Raw genomic sequence first — 13453 nt, 5'->3', positions numbered from 1 at the left:
ACTGTCAGCCATCATGAATCCAAAAATTAAATGTTTATTATGTAAGTTGTGAGTCTTTCTGCATTTTGTAGTCCTAATGATGTTGTATGGTTTATTGTCACTTCAAAAAAGATGCTCTGGTGTTTCATGAAATCTTTATAATAACTGAGAGCTGTGAGTACAGGAACAGAAACACACAAACAGAAACTTTCCGCTTCATACCATTCCCCTCGTGAATTAAAAAAGAGGGGGAAATAAAACCATTTGTGAGCTACACGCTTTCAAAGCTCAAGGTAAGCTGTTTTGGGGATTTCCAAGACATTCACCATGCTTTTCTGAAAAGCATTTATTAATTAAATTACTAAATATAATGCAAATAAGCTAACAAAATCATTTCCTACAAAAGAAAACGTTACAGTAAGAAATATGCCTAGTAGCAACCACCAAATTCTCACTTTGACATATGTACAATTTATATACACAAATGAAAGTACAGCCTGCGATCTGTGATTCATTTTGGAATGTGCCTTCTGTACTTTGTCGAATCCCTGCCGTCGTCTTTTCAAAAGGCTTGTGCCTTCACGAGGGAAGAGCAAACCGTGCCAATTTCAAAGCGAAAAGGGCAAAAATTCGAACAGTACAAAGAGCGGTGAGAGGGGGGCACATGGGTGTTCACAGCTGAGGCAGTTTATCCACTGGTGTGTCAAACTTGAAGTCTGGAGGAAAGAGATCGGCAGCGCGGGGATAAATGAGACGGTAGGACTGACGGATGGTGACGTCTGCCACTCCAGCAATGTCCCCAATCTCTGCACATGAAACAAATTCCATTAATCAAGGACACTCTTTTGTATGCGATTATCACAAAGACTGGATTACATATATGAAGACTCCAAATGCAAAAGCCTTGAGTTTCTTCTAAAATGAGCATGTTTATCAGACTCCTGTGGTTGGGTTCAATAATTTCACTTCATTGGCAATGAATAGGTCCTACATAAACATAGGAGCCTGATAAAAACACTTTTGCATTTGAAATCTTCATTTGTTTCCTCTTACCCTTCTGTGTCTTCTTCTCGGCAGACGCTTGAGAGGCCATGTAAATGGCTGCAGCTGCCACTGAGATCGGACTGCGCCCTGGAACCAAGTCTAGTTCGACGGCCTTCCTGGCGATGTAAGTGGCCGCCATCTGCACCTGTTTGGGCAAGCCCAAGTTGGAGCAGAAACGTGACATGAAGTCGCCGGTTGTAATGAGGTCCACGCTCGTCTCAAGAGCCTTCAGGATAAGCTTGAAGCAACGGCCAATCTCCTTCTTCGAGATCCGAGACACGGCACAGATTTCTGAGGCGGAGGGAGATAGAAATGATTAAACAAACAAACCTGTTGGAATATTGCTAGCTAAATATCTTCAGTTATAGAGTAATCTAGCATAATGCTAAAGGTAAAGCGTGACATTTCTGCATTACTAGCATCACCAAACTCAGTTACAAAACTGAGAGGTTTTCCAGAACATTCCCTCTGCCTTCCATTGGTCGCTCAAACAAATAAACTCACGCTACTGAGGACAAAAGTACCCACTTTTTCAGCAGCCTTTGTTCTGGAAGTATTTTTCCCATAGGGATTTTAGAAAACTCTTTTAAGAGTTATAAACCATGAACCAACCAGCTGAGATGATTTACAATATTACAAACTTTGATTTGAAGCAAAAACAAAACAAAAGGCATTTAAATCAAGTATTTAGTCAATGGTGAAATACAAAACTAAACTATTGATTTAAAGATGATTTTTTATATATATATATATATATATATATATATATATATATATATATATACACACACATAAACATAAATAAATACATAAATATACTAACTAAGATAAACGAGATAAAACTGATTTGGACAGCATCAAGAATAGAAAATAATTCAACAGGAAGCACTCCGGAATGTTTCTAACTAACGATTAATCACATCCAAAAGTTTTTTTTTACATAATATATATATGCGTGTATGCTGTGTATATTTATTATGTGTATATATAATTACAAACACATGCATGTATACATTTAAGAAAAATATGTTATGTTTATATATTAAATATATTTATATATAATATAAAATATAAGAATATAAATGTATATACATGTAAATATTTTCAAAATATATACTGTATGTGTGTGTATTTATATATACATAATAAATATACACAGTACACATACATATATTATGTAAACAAAAACTTTTATTTTGGATGCGATTAATCGCGATTAATCGTTTAACAGCACTTAAATAAATATATATATACTCATATATATATATATATATATATATATATATATATATATATATATATATATATATATATATATATATATGTGGAGAGAGAGATAGAGAATATATTTTACATGTATTGCAAAATCGAAATATAATACAAATATTTATGTAAAAGTGTTATTTTGGTGCAAATTTCTTACTGGAATCAAAGGTAATGCAGTTTTTCACCAGGTATTGCTCTGTTAAGCACAACTATTTCAAAAAAAAACAAAAAAAACAATGTGGTCTGATAGCTTTTTAAAAAAAAGCAAATACCATCGATTAACAATCTTACAGCAAGTCTGTTTTTAAGTTATTGTTAAAAATCAATACCTCCAACCAATTATGGAGAAAATTAGCAGGATTTTTAATTCCAGAACCCGACTGTTGCACTCTATGGGTTGAGCTGATGTTGACGGCAGACACAATCAATTCAGTACAATAATGTCTCTCAATCAACAATATCATAAAAAAAAGAACATGCAGTTTCAACCTTTAAATGTTCTCGGGACGCCCTCCTGTCTGCAAGCTATGTAAAGGCAGGCCGAAGCGATCGCATCATTACTTCTGCCTTTCAGACTCTTTTGTTCGTAAACCTGTTTGAACAAGTTGTTTGTTCGGTCCTGTAAAAGAGAAAGAGAAGTTTACTGAGGGGATGGAGGTGCTTCCCAAGTGAGGTTGGAAATATTAGTCAATGGATGACCAAGGGCAGTCGTAATGTCAAATGTAGGTAGTCGATGTGAAACATGACAGAAACCCTGATCTATAAAACATAAATCTATATATAGAGATCAGTGAGCAGAAACCATCTGTCGTGAATAGAAATGAATGATTATGCATGCTGTATTTGATGTATGAAGAAGCTAATAGAAAAATGTAAAGTTAATAACTCATGGTTTTCTTTATGAAAATTAAGTATTTTTGTTCAAAATTGTGTATAAAGCATATGACTGAAATGAATAATTTTCTTAATTCAGTAGTAGTTTTTTGGCTTTATTGTTCACAATATAATTTTCTGGTTTTGTTTAGGCTACCTCTGTCATCTTTCTGACCTGAATGTGTGACGAAATACAGAATGCCCGACTTTCCCAGGTGCACTTGAAAGCAGCATAATTACATTGCATTATTACGGTACCATCTAATTCAATAACAGTAGGCTGAGACACTCACAATGATGTTTCTGGGGAGGTTGATCCGGTCGGCCATGGTGGTGATCTCTTTGAAGGCATTCAACATGGCTCGATCAGAGCTGCTCATGGTTCTCCGATTCTGGTACTTGGAATTTCCGAACTCATCAAAGCTTGCTGCACCTGTTCCCTGAAATATCAGATGGAAAATATATATATATAAAAAAAGAAATCATGATGAGAACATACAATTATGCTCCAAACCTTCCAAATGCAAAGTCATTAAATAGGCAGACAAGTTCCTTACTTTGCTGATCATGGTGGTGAGGTCTCCTCCATTGAGGAGAGGATTCTGAGCGTCACCAACACGAGACGGGTCGTTGGTTGCTTTCTCATTAGTGAACGTTCTCCACTCTGACCCTACGTCAATTACACGGTCACCTGAGAAAGAAAGGAACCACAAGCTTATTGTCTTATTAAGCTAGTGATGAAAAATGTCCACTTAAAGCATGTTCACTTTCAGAATAAAAATTTCCTGATAATTTACTCACCCCCATGTCATCCAAGATGTTCATGTCTTTCTGTCTTCAGTCGAAAAGAAATTAAGGTTTTTTGAGGAAAACATTACAGGATTTTTCAATGCAGCTTCAAAGGGCTCTACACGATCTCAGCCGAGGAATAAGGGTCTTATCTAGCGAAACGATCAGTAATTTTCTTTAAAAAAAAAAAAAGACAAATTTATATACTTTTTAACCACAAATGTATGTCTTGCACTAGCTCCGTGATGTGCATCCGCAGATTCATCTGACATTGTTGTTTTACTTTTTTTTTTTTGTAAAGGGCATTTGACTTTCTTTGCGCATTCATTTTTCACACATGACCTTTCCAATGTGATTACATAACGTGTGAAGTCAAGCTAGTGCAAGACAAGCATTTGTGTTTAAAAAAATATATAAATTTGTATTTTTTTTAAGAAAATGAGAGATCGTTTTCATAGGTAAGACCCTCATTCCTCAGCTGGGATCGTGTCTCCATTATATGGAGAAAAATCCTGGAATGTTTTCATCAAAAATCTAAATTTCTTTGTGACTGAAGAAAGAAAGGCATTAACATCTTGGATCATGACATGGGGGCGAGTAAATTAGCAGAAATTTTTTTCTTAAAGTTGACTAATCCTTTAAAGCACTAATATTCAGAAGCAGGTGGAGACTCATACCTACTACAAGGCCACATTCAGGACAGATCATGTCTCCTGCCCTGTAGTCCTCCACCAGTATTGCATCGGGGTGATTGGGGCATTGCACCTTGGGAAGGGAGTCTCCACTAAAACACACAAAATTCCAGAGGTAAGGAAAAATCCACATGAACTCTTGAACTCTACTGACATTAGAAAACAACAGTTTGTCTGTGGATTGGGATACAGTAAACACTACAAGATGATGTTAAACAAACCAGTACAAACATTCGGATAAAGCAGGGGCATATATTAGATTTTTTTTTTTCATTGGATACAGATTAATTAGAGATGGTTGTATTTGCATCATTTTATAAATTTGTGGTATATATATATATATATTTAATTAAAAAATAAAATATTGAAGAATCTGTCTTTGCCCTGAGCTACACAATAAAAATCACATGTCTCAACATGTCAACAGTGGACCAAAGGGTGGCTTGGACTGTTACGGCAGATGACTGCTACTAAACACTGATGTTATAGCCACAACAACGCAGACATGACTCGGATAAATAAAGAAGATATTTATTAGATAAATAATCATTGGGAATCACTTCCTGAGAGTTTTGAAGCGCCCATCTGGTTAGCGATGCGCGTGCAGTTAGCGCTTTTAGCTCTGTTGTGACTGCTCTTTGGTTTGGTTTTGACAGGCATCTCAACCTTCCACGCAGTTGAAACAACTCATCTGACTGCAAGTATTTTAAAAATTATTAGCAGCAATGAGCTCTCATTTAGTCTTATTTCATAAGATGCGAACGGATAGCCAACATGCGCTAGCAGAAACTGACAGTGTATTCACTATCCAAGATCTCCTTCATACGCACGACAACAAACTGCGACTAAAAGATTATAGAGGCCCACACTGGTTAGATTAAAGTGCCATCTATGCCATGCGTTTACAGATCGAGATCAGAGACACACAAGACCAGCAGAAATGTAACTAACCGGCTCGTTGACGCCATACCGTTACCGTCTGTTGTCCACGGCAGTGACTCACAATGGACGCCCGCTACCCATATTAATAGGTTTTCTAGGTCACGTGTACAGGACGGCGACGGAAAGCCACACGGGCCAAACTTACTAATTTATGATTCGACTTATTCATGTTTAATACATGCGAAGAGGTTTATGCGTTTAAATACATGCGCGTTGTTTTCTTGCCACATTTTAAACGTTCAATTTGTTATATTTTCACACGATGTAGGCTCTTTTTCTGACATTCCAGGAATTAAGGTGTTTTGTTCATAACTGTTTTCACATCTGATTTGCTGTGTTCTTTATAATAAAATTATTACTATTAAAAGAAGGTTTAATAGAAGTTGTAACAGCCCAACTTCGATGTTAGAGCCAGTCCTAGCACAAAATGCATCTAATTGTGTAGTTTGTTTGAGCTCAAATGTGAAACAGTAGGCTACTGAATAAATGGCTGCTATGAAACATACTACAGGTCCAGTATTACACGTGGCTTTAATTTGACTACAATGGAAAATGCACGTGATTTGCAGTCTCATTTTAAAACTATTTGTCTCTACTTGTTTTTTTTTTTTTGTTTTTTTAATTCCGCTGTTTACTGACAAGGCTTTCGAAGTTACAACAATCATGCTCTGTTTGGAAATTATATACCATCCCTAAATTCTTTAATCATTTGTGCTTAGTAATGCAGATGTCTCATACAAAGTTATTATTGGTTTAATTCCACTTGTAATGCCCTCAAAAACCAAGGGTTGGGCCTTTTTATAATCGTGCTATGGCGAGAACACTCATATCTCTCTTAAGGGATCACCTCTTCCCTTCTAATGAAACTCAAGAGCAATAAAGAAGCAAATAAACAGGTCATCTTATCTATTTTTATGGCAGCTGCATGTGTAAAATAAAGTGTGTTAAACTTGCATAAACTGTAAAAATGTGTAGATCATTTGGGCTTCTGTAATTTAGGGAAATAAGTATGCTTATATCATGATTTTTTTTTTAAACGAATAATTAAAAGCATTCGAAACACCGATGGGAAAAAAAATAAATGACAGAAGAAGAAGAAGAACAATGCACGTGTTTATGATTCAGTCAAACAGCAAAGGAAAATCTATGTTCCTCTTACAAACTAGCTGAAACTTGACAAAAAAAAAAAAAAAAAACATTTGGGGTGGGTTGGTTTTAGTTACCAAAACATTTCCTGCGCATTGTGCCAGCCAAACATTGCTCCACCATTTAAGCATCTGGGTCCTAGTTTCCTCATAATAAAAGGAAGAGGGAAAGAAAGTAGAAGAAAGAGTGCACAGGGTTAGTCTTAATAGTTATGACTGTCAGAACTGCCTCATAGACTCCACCTTTAATAATAATAATAATAATAATAATAATAATAATAATAATAATAATAATAATAATAATAAACTTAATCTAAAACACTGCTTTGTGTACAGGGAGCGTCTGCAGCTCTAAAAGACTTTTTGCTGATAATTCACCTTTATCCAGTGCGTTCATAAACGCTACGCTGTCAACGTCCAATGAGATAGGCAGCTGACGAACGGAACGGAACAGCTCCGTCATCTTGACTGCTGTGCTGAACTACAAGTCGGAGCAGGTCGGGCGAAGAAACGCATATTTTATACCTCTCGCCGCACTCAGACTTCCCTGGACAGCGTGTACAGTGGTGGACGGACACTACATTACTCTGCTGAAAGAAGATTGTTTAGTGGAGTTTAGGCATTCGACTTTTGTAGTCCGTTTCCTGCTCAACTACAACTTTTGACAAATTTAGCGTCTAAAGCAATATGACAATCAAGATAACGAGAGCGCGCACTCTTCCATCTCAGTGAAAAACGGCATAGAGACAGTAAGTGAACCGCTGTACTGTTTTTATCTGGGTCTTTGAGACTTATTTCTTCATACTATATAGAAATACATTATTCCCTTGGGTTGCAGGTTATGTGAGTTCAGCAGTTTAGCGTTTCAGATATTTCTATTTTAAGACAATGTTTCATTAGCCTACTAATATCCGTTTCAGAACAACCTAGAAACGTTTTTAATTTAAATTTACAGGGTCATCGACTAAATGCTGTGAGCATTTACATTCTGAAGTTATTTAAAAAAGTTTACTGATAATAATTTCATTACAATTTTATTTTATTTTATTCAGTTGGCATTGTGTTGTCTTGACATTACAAGGTATTTCTTAAGAGAATTTAAATACTGACATACGGTACAATAAAACAGTTTTCTGTATTTTTACGATCGCCCCCTACTGACAAATATAACAAAATGTGAATTGAAGTGATGGAGGATGCTTAAACTGGTTCTGGAAGGTTCACTGTATATAGAAGTCAAAGTAAAGACACATACACTATCTAAACACTATCTTTGTGGAATGACGAAGCTATGCAATCACCTCAGAGTTAGAATTGTGGGCTTCTTAGCTTATATATTTCTAAATTCCCAGAAATGGTTAACAAAGACAACTCTAATGATTAACAGCTGCCATGTGTTTCCAGACTCTATTTCTCACGCACCACTTCGAGAAAATAGCAGGCATCAAATAAAGCAGTGCTCGGACTGTGTGCATGCCACTAGGAGTTTAAAAACAGAATTAGGCTATTAATATGACATTGGCGGCCAAATTTTTTTTAACCTAGAATCAGGAATCATATCTGAATTGAATGGACATGTGTTTCTCATGCCACACGAACATGTAAGACATCACAGTGAAGTGCCATTTCAAACATGACACGCTCTTGAGATGTTTCGGACATTTCATTTTGTAACTTGAAGCCACATGTGGCTAGCAGGCATTTGTCGAATCATGCACAGTCAGTACATGCACTCTGTGTGGTTTAACTCACTCACTTATGTATACATTTGTACTGTAAGTCAGAAAGAATCTGACAAAATGTAAATCTGCTCAATCAAATATAGTATTTGTTTATTTTATTTTGGAATAAACACCTAAGACTTTCAAATATGTACACCAATAACATCTCTAAATGTTGATACATGTAATAGACTCTGTGCACATCTTCAAATGCACTGACTGCACTACTCTTTATTACAGGGATGTTTAGTCTAACTGAAGTTGCCTCCCTTAATGACATCCAGCCGAACTACCGTATTCTGAAACCATGGTGGGACGTGTTCATGGATTATATTGGGGTAATAATGTTGATGTTAGCCATCTTTTCGGGGACTATGCAGTTGTCCAAAGACCAAGTGGCATGTCTTCCCATTCTTGAGGAAAGCACAAACCCTGAGGAAGCACAAAATCGACCAGAATGTTCCACATCAGTTCTGGGCACTGCACCCCCAACAACCAGAGACCTTCCTGACAGCACTGCACACAAACTTATTAACACTCAACCTACCCCCTTAACAGGAGAAGATATGTGGTCGCAACCTCAACCGAGAGGACGAAAAACAAATCTGGACTTTCAGCAGTATGTTTTTGTCAACCAAATGTGCTACCATGAGGCCCTACCATGGTACAACAAATACTTCCCTTACCTTGCCCTCATACACACCATAATGCTGATGGTAAGCAGCAATTTCTGGTTCAAGTACCCAAAGACCAGCTCAAAGATTGAACACTTTGTTTCCATTTTGGGGCGGTGCTTTGAATCACCATGGACAACCAAAGCTTTGTCTGAAACTGCTTGTGAAGATTCTGAGGAAAAGCAGAGGTTCACAGGTGGTGTGGTTTTCCAGAAACACGTATCCTCGGAGGACAGCAGTCAGTCACCTTTGATGGATACTCCAACGGTGCAGTTTCCAACCGAAAAGCTTATTGCAGAAGCTCCTAGCCTGACCACTTTAGACAAAAAAGATGGAGAACAAGCCAAGGCTCTTTTTGAGAAAGTGCGCAAATTTCGAGCCCATGTAGAAGACAGTGACTTCATCTATAAACTCTACGTGGCTCAGACGGCTATAAAAGCACTAAAAATCATTTTGATCTTGAGCTATACATCAGCATTTGCCTCAGAGATCAGTTTCTCCCATACATGCCGAACTGAAATCAAAAGTTTGACTGGGTATGATCTGTTCTGTTGCACACACAACATGGCATTCATGTTGAGGAAACTTGTTTTCACTTTCATGGCTCTGATATGTCTCTATGGACTGTTGTGTTTGTATACGCTCTACTGGCTCTTTAGGAGGCCTCTTAAGGAGTACTCTTTTGAAAAAGTCAGAGAGGAAAGTAGCTTTAGTGATATTCCTGATGTCAAAAATGACTTTGCGTTTCTTCTACACATGGTCGACCAATACGACCAGTTGTACTCCAAACGATTCGGCGTATTTCTATCTGAGGTTAGTGAGAACAAACTACGAGAAATAAGCCTTAACCACGAGTGGACGTTCGAAAAACTACGTCAGCATGTGACATCCAATGCTCAAGATGAACAAGAACTTCACCTCTTTATGCTGTCGGGACTCCCTAATGCTGTATTCGACCTCACCGATCTGGAAGTCCTCAAGTTAGAGCTTATTCCTGAGGTCAGGATTTCAGCCAAAGTTTCTCAGATGACCAACCTACGGGAACTACATCTATATCACTGCCCCGCTAAAGTCGAACAAACTGCTTTCACTTTTCTCCGCGACCATCTGCGATGCCTACACATTAAGTTTACAGATGTTGCAGAAATCCCACCATGGATTTATCTGTTGAGGAGCCTCAAGGAATTGAACCTGATTGGGAACTTGAGCTCTGAACACAACAAGATGATAGGTTTGGAGTCACTGAGAGATCTGAGACACTTGAGGACGTTGTACCTCAAAAGCAATCTCAACAAAATACCAACTAATCTAACAGAACTCTCGCCGCATCTCACCAGACTGATGATACACAATGATGGGACTAAGTTACTGGTATTGAACAGCCTCAAGAAGATAACCAGCCTGGTTGATTTGGAGCTCCAGAACTGTGATTTGGAGAGGATCCCCCATGCCATCTTTAGCTTGGCTAACTTGCAAGAACTGGATTTGAAGAATAATAATATCCGGACCATTGAGGAGATTATCAGCTTTCAGCACCTGAGAAGATTGATGTGCCTCAAGTTGTGGCACAACAAGATCACTTCCATTCCACCATCAATAGGCCTAGTAAAGAGTCTGGAGTCCCTCGTTATGTGTCACAATAAATTGGAGACTCTTCCTCCAGCTCTGTTTCATCTGCCCAAGCTGAGGTACATTGACCTCAGCCACAATTGTATCTCAAGTATACCAGTGGAGGTTGGATTCCTTCACAATCTTCAACATTTCGCAATCACAGAGAACAAGGTAGAAGTTTTGCCTAATCAGCTGTTTAAATGTTCCAAACTAAAGGTTTTATGTGTGGGTCATAACAGCATCACTTCCGTCCCAGAGGCGATTGGGCAGTTAGTTCAGCTGTCTCATCTTGAGCTCAAAGGGAACTGCTTAGATTGCCTGCCATTCCAGCTTGGCCAGTGTCGCCATCTTCGGAAAAACCTTCTCTTCGTGGAGGATCATCTTTTCGACACACTGCCTCTTGAGGTCAAGGAAGGTATCAGTAGTGACTAATGGACTGATGGACATTTCAGTTCTGTGGGCATCTGCAGAAATTTCTACAGGCCTGTCATCAACAATATGGTGTGTAAATAGGCCTCAAACACAGGAAGCAAAAACACACGTGTTGCAAAATACATCAGGAACATTGCAAACAACAGGTTTGTGTTTGCTTCTGTTTGCCTGTTAGAAGATATATAGTTTAAATTATGTTCTGTTATACATTTACATATGTATATTGTGTTATTTACATTTTTGTTGTCATATTTAATATGCAGGCTGATGCATAAAAATGAAAGTTCTGTCATTATTTACTTGACGTTCCAAACCTGACTTTACTACTGTGGAACACAAAAGATATTTGGAAGGTTTTTTTTTTTGTTTTTTTTTCCATTAATGGGCTCCAAAACAACATCCGACCCCACTTATTGAATGGACAGAAAACACTGAGATATTATTCTAAATATCTTCTTTTATGTTCCTTCTTATGTCATACAGGTTTGGAATAGACCAATAATCAATATATCGCACAGTATATGTACATAACCACAATAATCTTTGTTGATGCAATATATTTCTCATTATATTTACATAAAAATGAATGTCACCATACTTTTTGCATTCCACTTGCGCCTGTGTCTTTTGCAGCTTCTCGTACATAATGTGGTGTAGTTGGTGCTAGTTCAAATGTAACAAATGCATTTTTTCAGAGCAAGCCGTTTTACATAGGGTCATTTTCCTTTAATCCTTTATGCATCGATTTGAGAAAGGGGAAAAAAAATAACTATACCCCCCCCCACTTCCGAACCGCTCTCTGAGGGACGGTTTACTTTAGCCACATTCATCCCACAGACAGCCATCTGAGATCAGCTCGATTTGAGAAAGGGGAAATGATTTAACGAGATAAAAAAAAAAAGATTTTTATCATTATAGGGTGGTTGTGAAATAAGTGTATTTTAACGTTTTGAATTAGACAGCCTTTGGCACACTTACGCTGGTAACTCATCAGTGGACTTTCCTCTTCAATATAGGCTATATATTTCTCATTCTCACTAATTCAAGTTTGTATATAATAATCCCGTCTGCAGTTTTTGTTCAGACCAATGCGAAAATCCACCCACATAACCCCGTTTTAAAATCTCTTTTCTTAAAAAAAAATGGCTTAAAGGCTCACTTGTGAGGTTTATCATTTTATAATTTATTTTGTTTTTGTGAAACTGTAAATCAGTTGCTATTTTGTGGTCTACAGCTTGAAAAAAAGCCATAATAACATGTATATGAAAAATGTAGAAACATTGGACACAACTGTGGGGCACCATTGTGCAGCAGCAAGCATCACAACAAAAAAGAAACCTCAAGGCTGATCTAGGTAAATGTGTGCAAATAAAAATAGGGCCCGATTCCTATATTTTGCCTGGGCCCCCAAATCATTAAATCCACCCCTGACACTGCCAACACACATTTCAGTTCAAACAACTTGCAAAAGTGCATGTAGCATCCGATGACCCCTTTAAGAATGAAAAGTTTGTCATTTGAAAGTGTGTAGGCCTTCTTGCATTATTATGCTGTTATATTATGATTATATATTCAGTGGCATAAAACGGTCTTAAAATAACAATATCGTTTATCACATTTATTTCTGGGGCAATATATCAAAAAACAAAAAGTTGTTATCGTGACAGGCCTAGTTTGGAATGACACGAGTGAGTAAATAATGACAGAATGACCATTTGTAGTTGAACTATTCCTTTAAGTATTGAAAGGTCAGTAGTTTGTTTTTAAAAGGGTCTATCAACACCAGTTTTAAGTGAGGTTAAACTCATAACTCTTTAGTTATGAAAACAATTCCAACTTAGAATACATTTGATGTTTTCACACATTTATTTCATTAGATTTGTACTTTGAGTTTATGAGCAGCACTTCTCAATAATTTATACTCTCCAAAAGACATGCTCTGACATGATGAAATATGTGATGAAAGATGATGAAAGTTCACATTTTCTCTTAAGCAACAACAGCAATATTGCAGCATGTTCTTGAGTCTGAGAATGTGTTTTTGCATTTCTTTTGTAAAGAGAGAAACTTGACTTTTTTTTTTTTTTTTTTGCTGTATTGCGCTGATAAGAGGCCTATCAAGGACTAAGAACTGCCAGAAGGGGCAGTCCTAGAAGTAGCCACACACTGGTGAAAGAACATCTAGAACTAGAAGGGCAGTTGCCCTTAACATTTCTCTGTTGTGTAATTATTAATGTCTTATTTTATCTGTTCTCTGATTGTTATTAAATGTTGTGTCTGAACAA

At 37.2% G+C, this 13453-nt stretch overlaps 2 protein-coding genes across 2 annotated transcripts; one reads left to right on the top strand and one right to left on the bottom strand.

Moving 5' to 3' along the window:
- Positions 1 to 120: 120 nt before the first annotated feature.
- On the bottom strand, positions 121 to 5688 carry LOC109051811 (transcription initiation factor IIB). Its single transcript, XM_042772458.1, has 7 exons — positions 5595 to 5688; positions 4629 to 4735; positions 3720 to 3853; positions 3456 to 3602; positions 2779 to 2908; positions 1033 to 1314; positions 121 to 785 (listed from the first exon to the last, which is right to left on the bottom strand). Exons 1-7 carry the CDS (start codon positions 5609 to 5611, stop codon positions 652 to 654), a joined length of 951 nt encoding a protein of 316 aa, XP_042628392.1. The 5' UTR covers positions 5612 to 5688; the 3' UTR covers positions 121 to 651.
- Positions 5689 to 7014: 1326 nt separating this feature from the next.
- On the top strand, positions 7015 to 11620 carry LOC109051810 (volume-regulated anion channel subunit LRRC8D-like). Its single transcript, XM_042772443.1, has 2 exons — positions 7015 to 7479; positions 8692 to 11620. Exon 2 carries the CDS (start codon positions 8694 to 8696, stop codon positions 11166 to 11168), a length of 2475 nt encoding a protein of 824 aa, XP_042628377.1. The 5' UTR covers positions 7015 to 7479; positions 8692 to 8693; the 3' UTR covers positions 11169 to 11620.
- Positions 11621 to 13453: the final 1833 nt, after the last annotated feature.

This window comes from Cyprinus carpio, chromosome A2 (assembly GCF_018340385.1).
Source record: "Cyprinus carpio isolate SPL01 chromosome A2, ASM1834038v1, whole genome shotgun sequence".
Lineage (NCBI taxonomy): Eukaryota > Metazoa > Chordata > Actinopteri > Cypriniformes > Cyprinidae > Cyprinus > Cyprinus carpio.
This window is presented reverse-complemented; position numbering and strand designations above follow the sequence as displayed.

Excerpts from the sequence above, each read along its gene's own strand:
- LOC109051810 (XM_042772443.1), top strand. The coding sequence starts at position 8,694 with ATGTTTAGTCTAACTGAAGTTGCCTCCCTTAATGACATCCAGCCGAAC.
- LOC109051811 (XM_042772458.1), bottom strand. Across the intron at positions 3,854-4,628 it reads TGAATGTGGCCTTGTAGTAG|GTGACCGTGTAATTGACGTA; the intron begins GTATGAGTCTCC and ends TTTCTTTCTCAG. Across the intron at positions 2,909-3,455 it reads ACCTCCCCAGAAACATCATT|GACCGAACAAACAACTTGTT; the intron begins GTGAGTGTCTCA and ends TCTCTTTTACAG.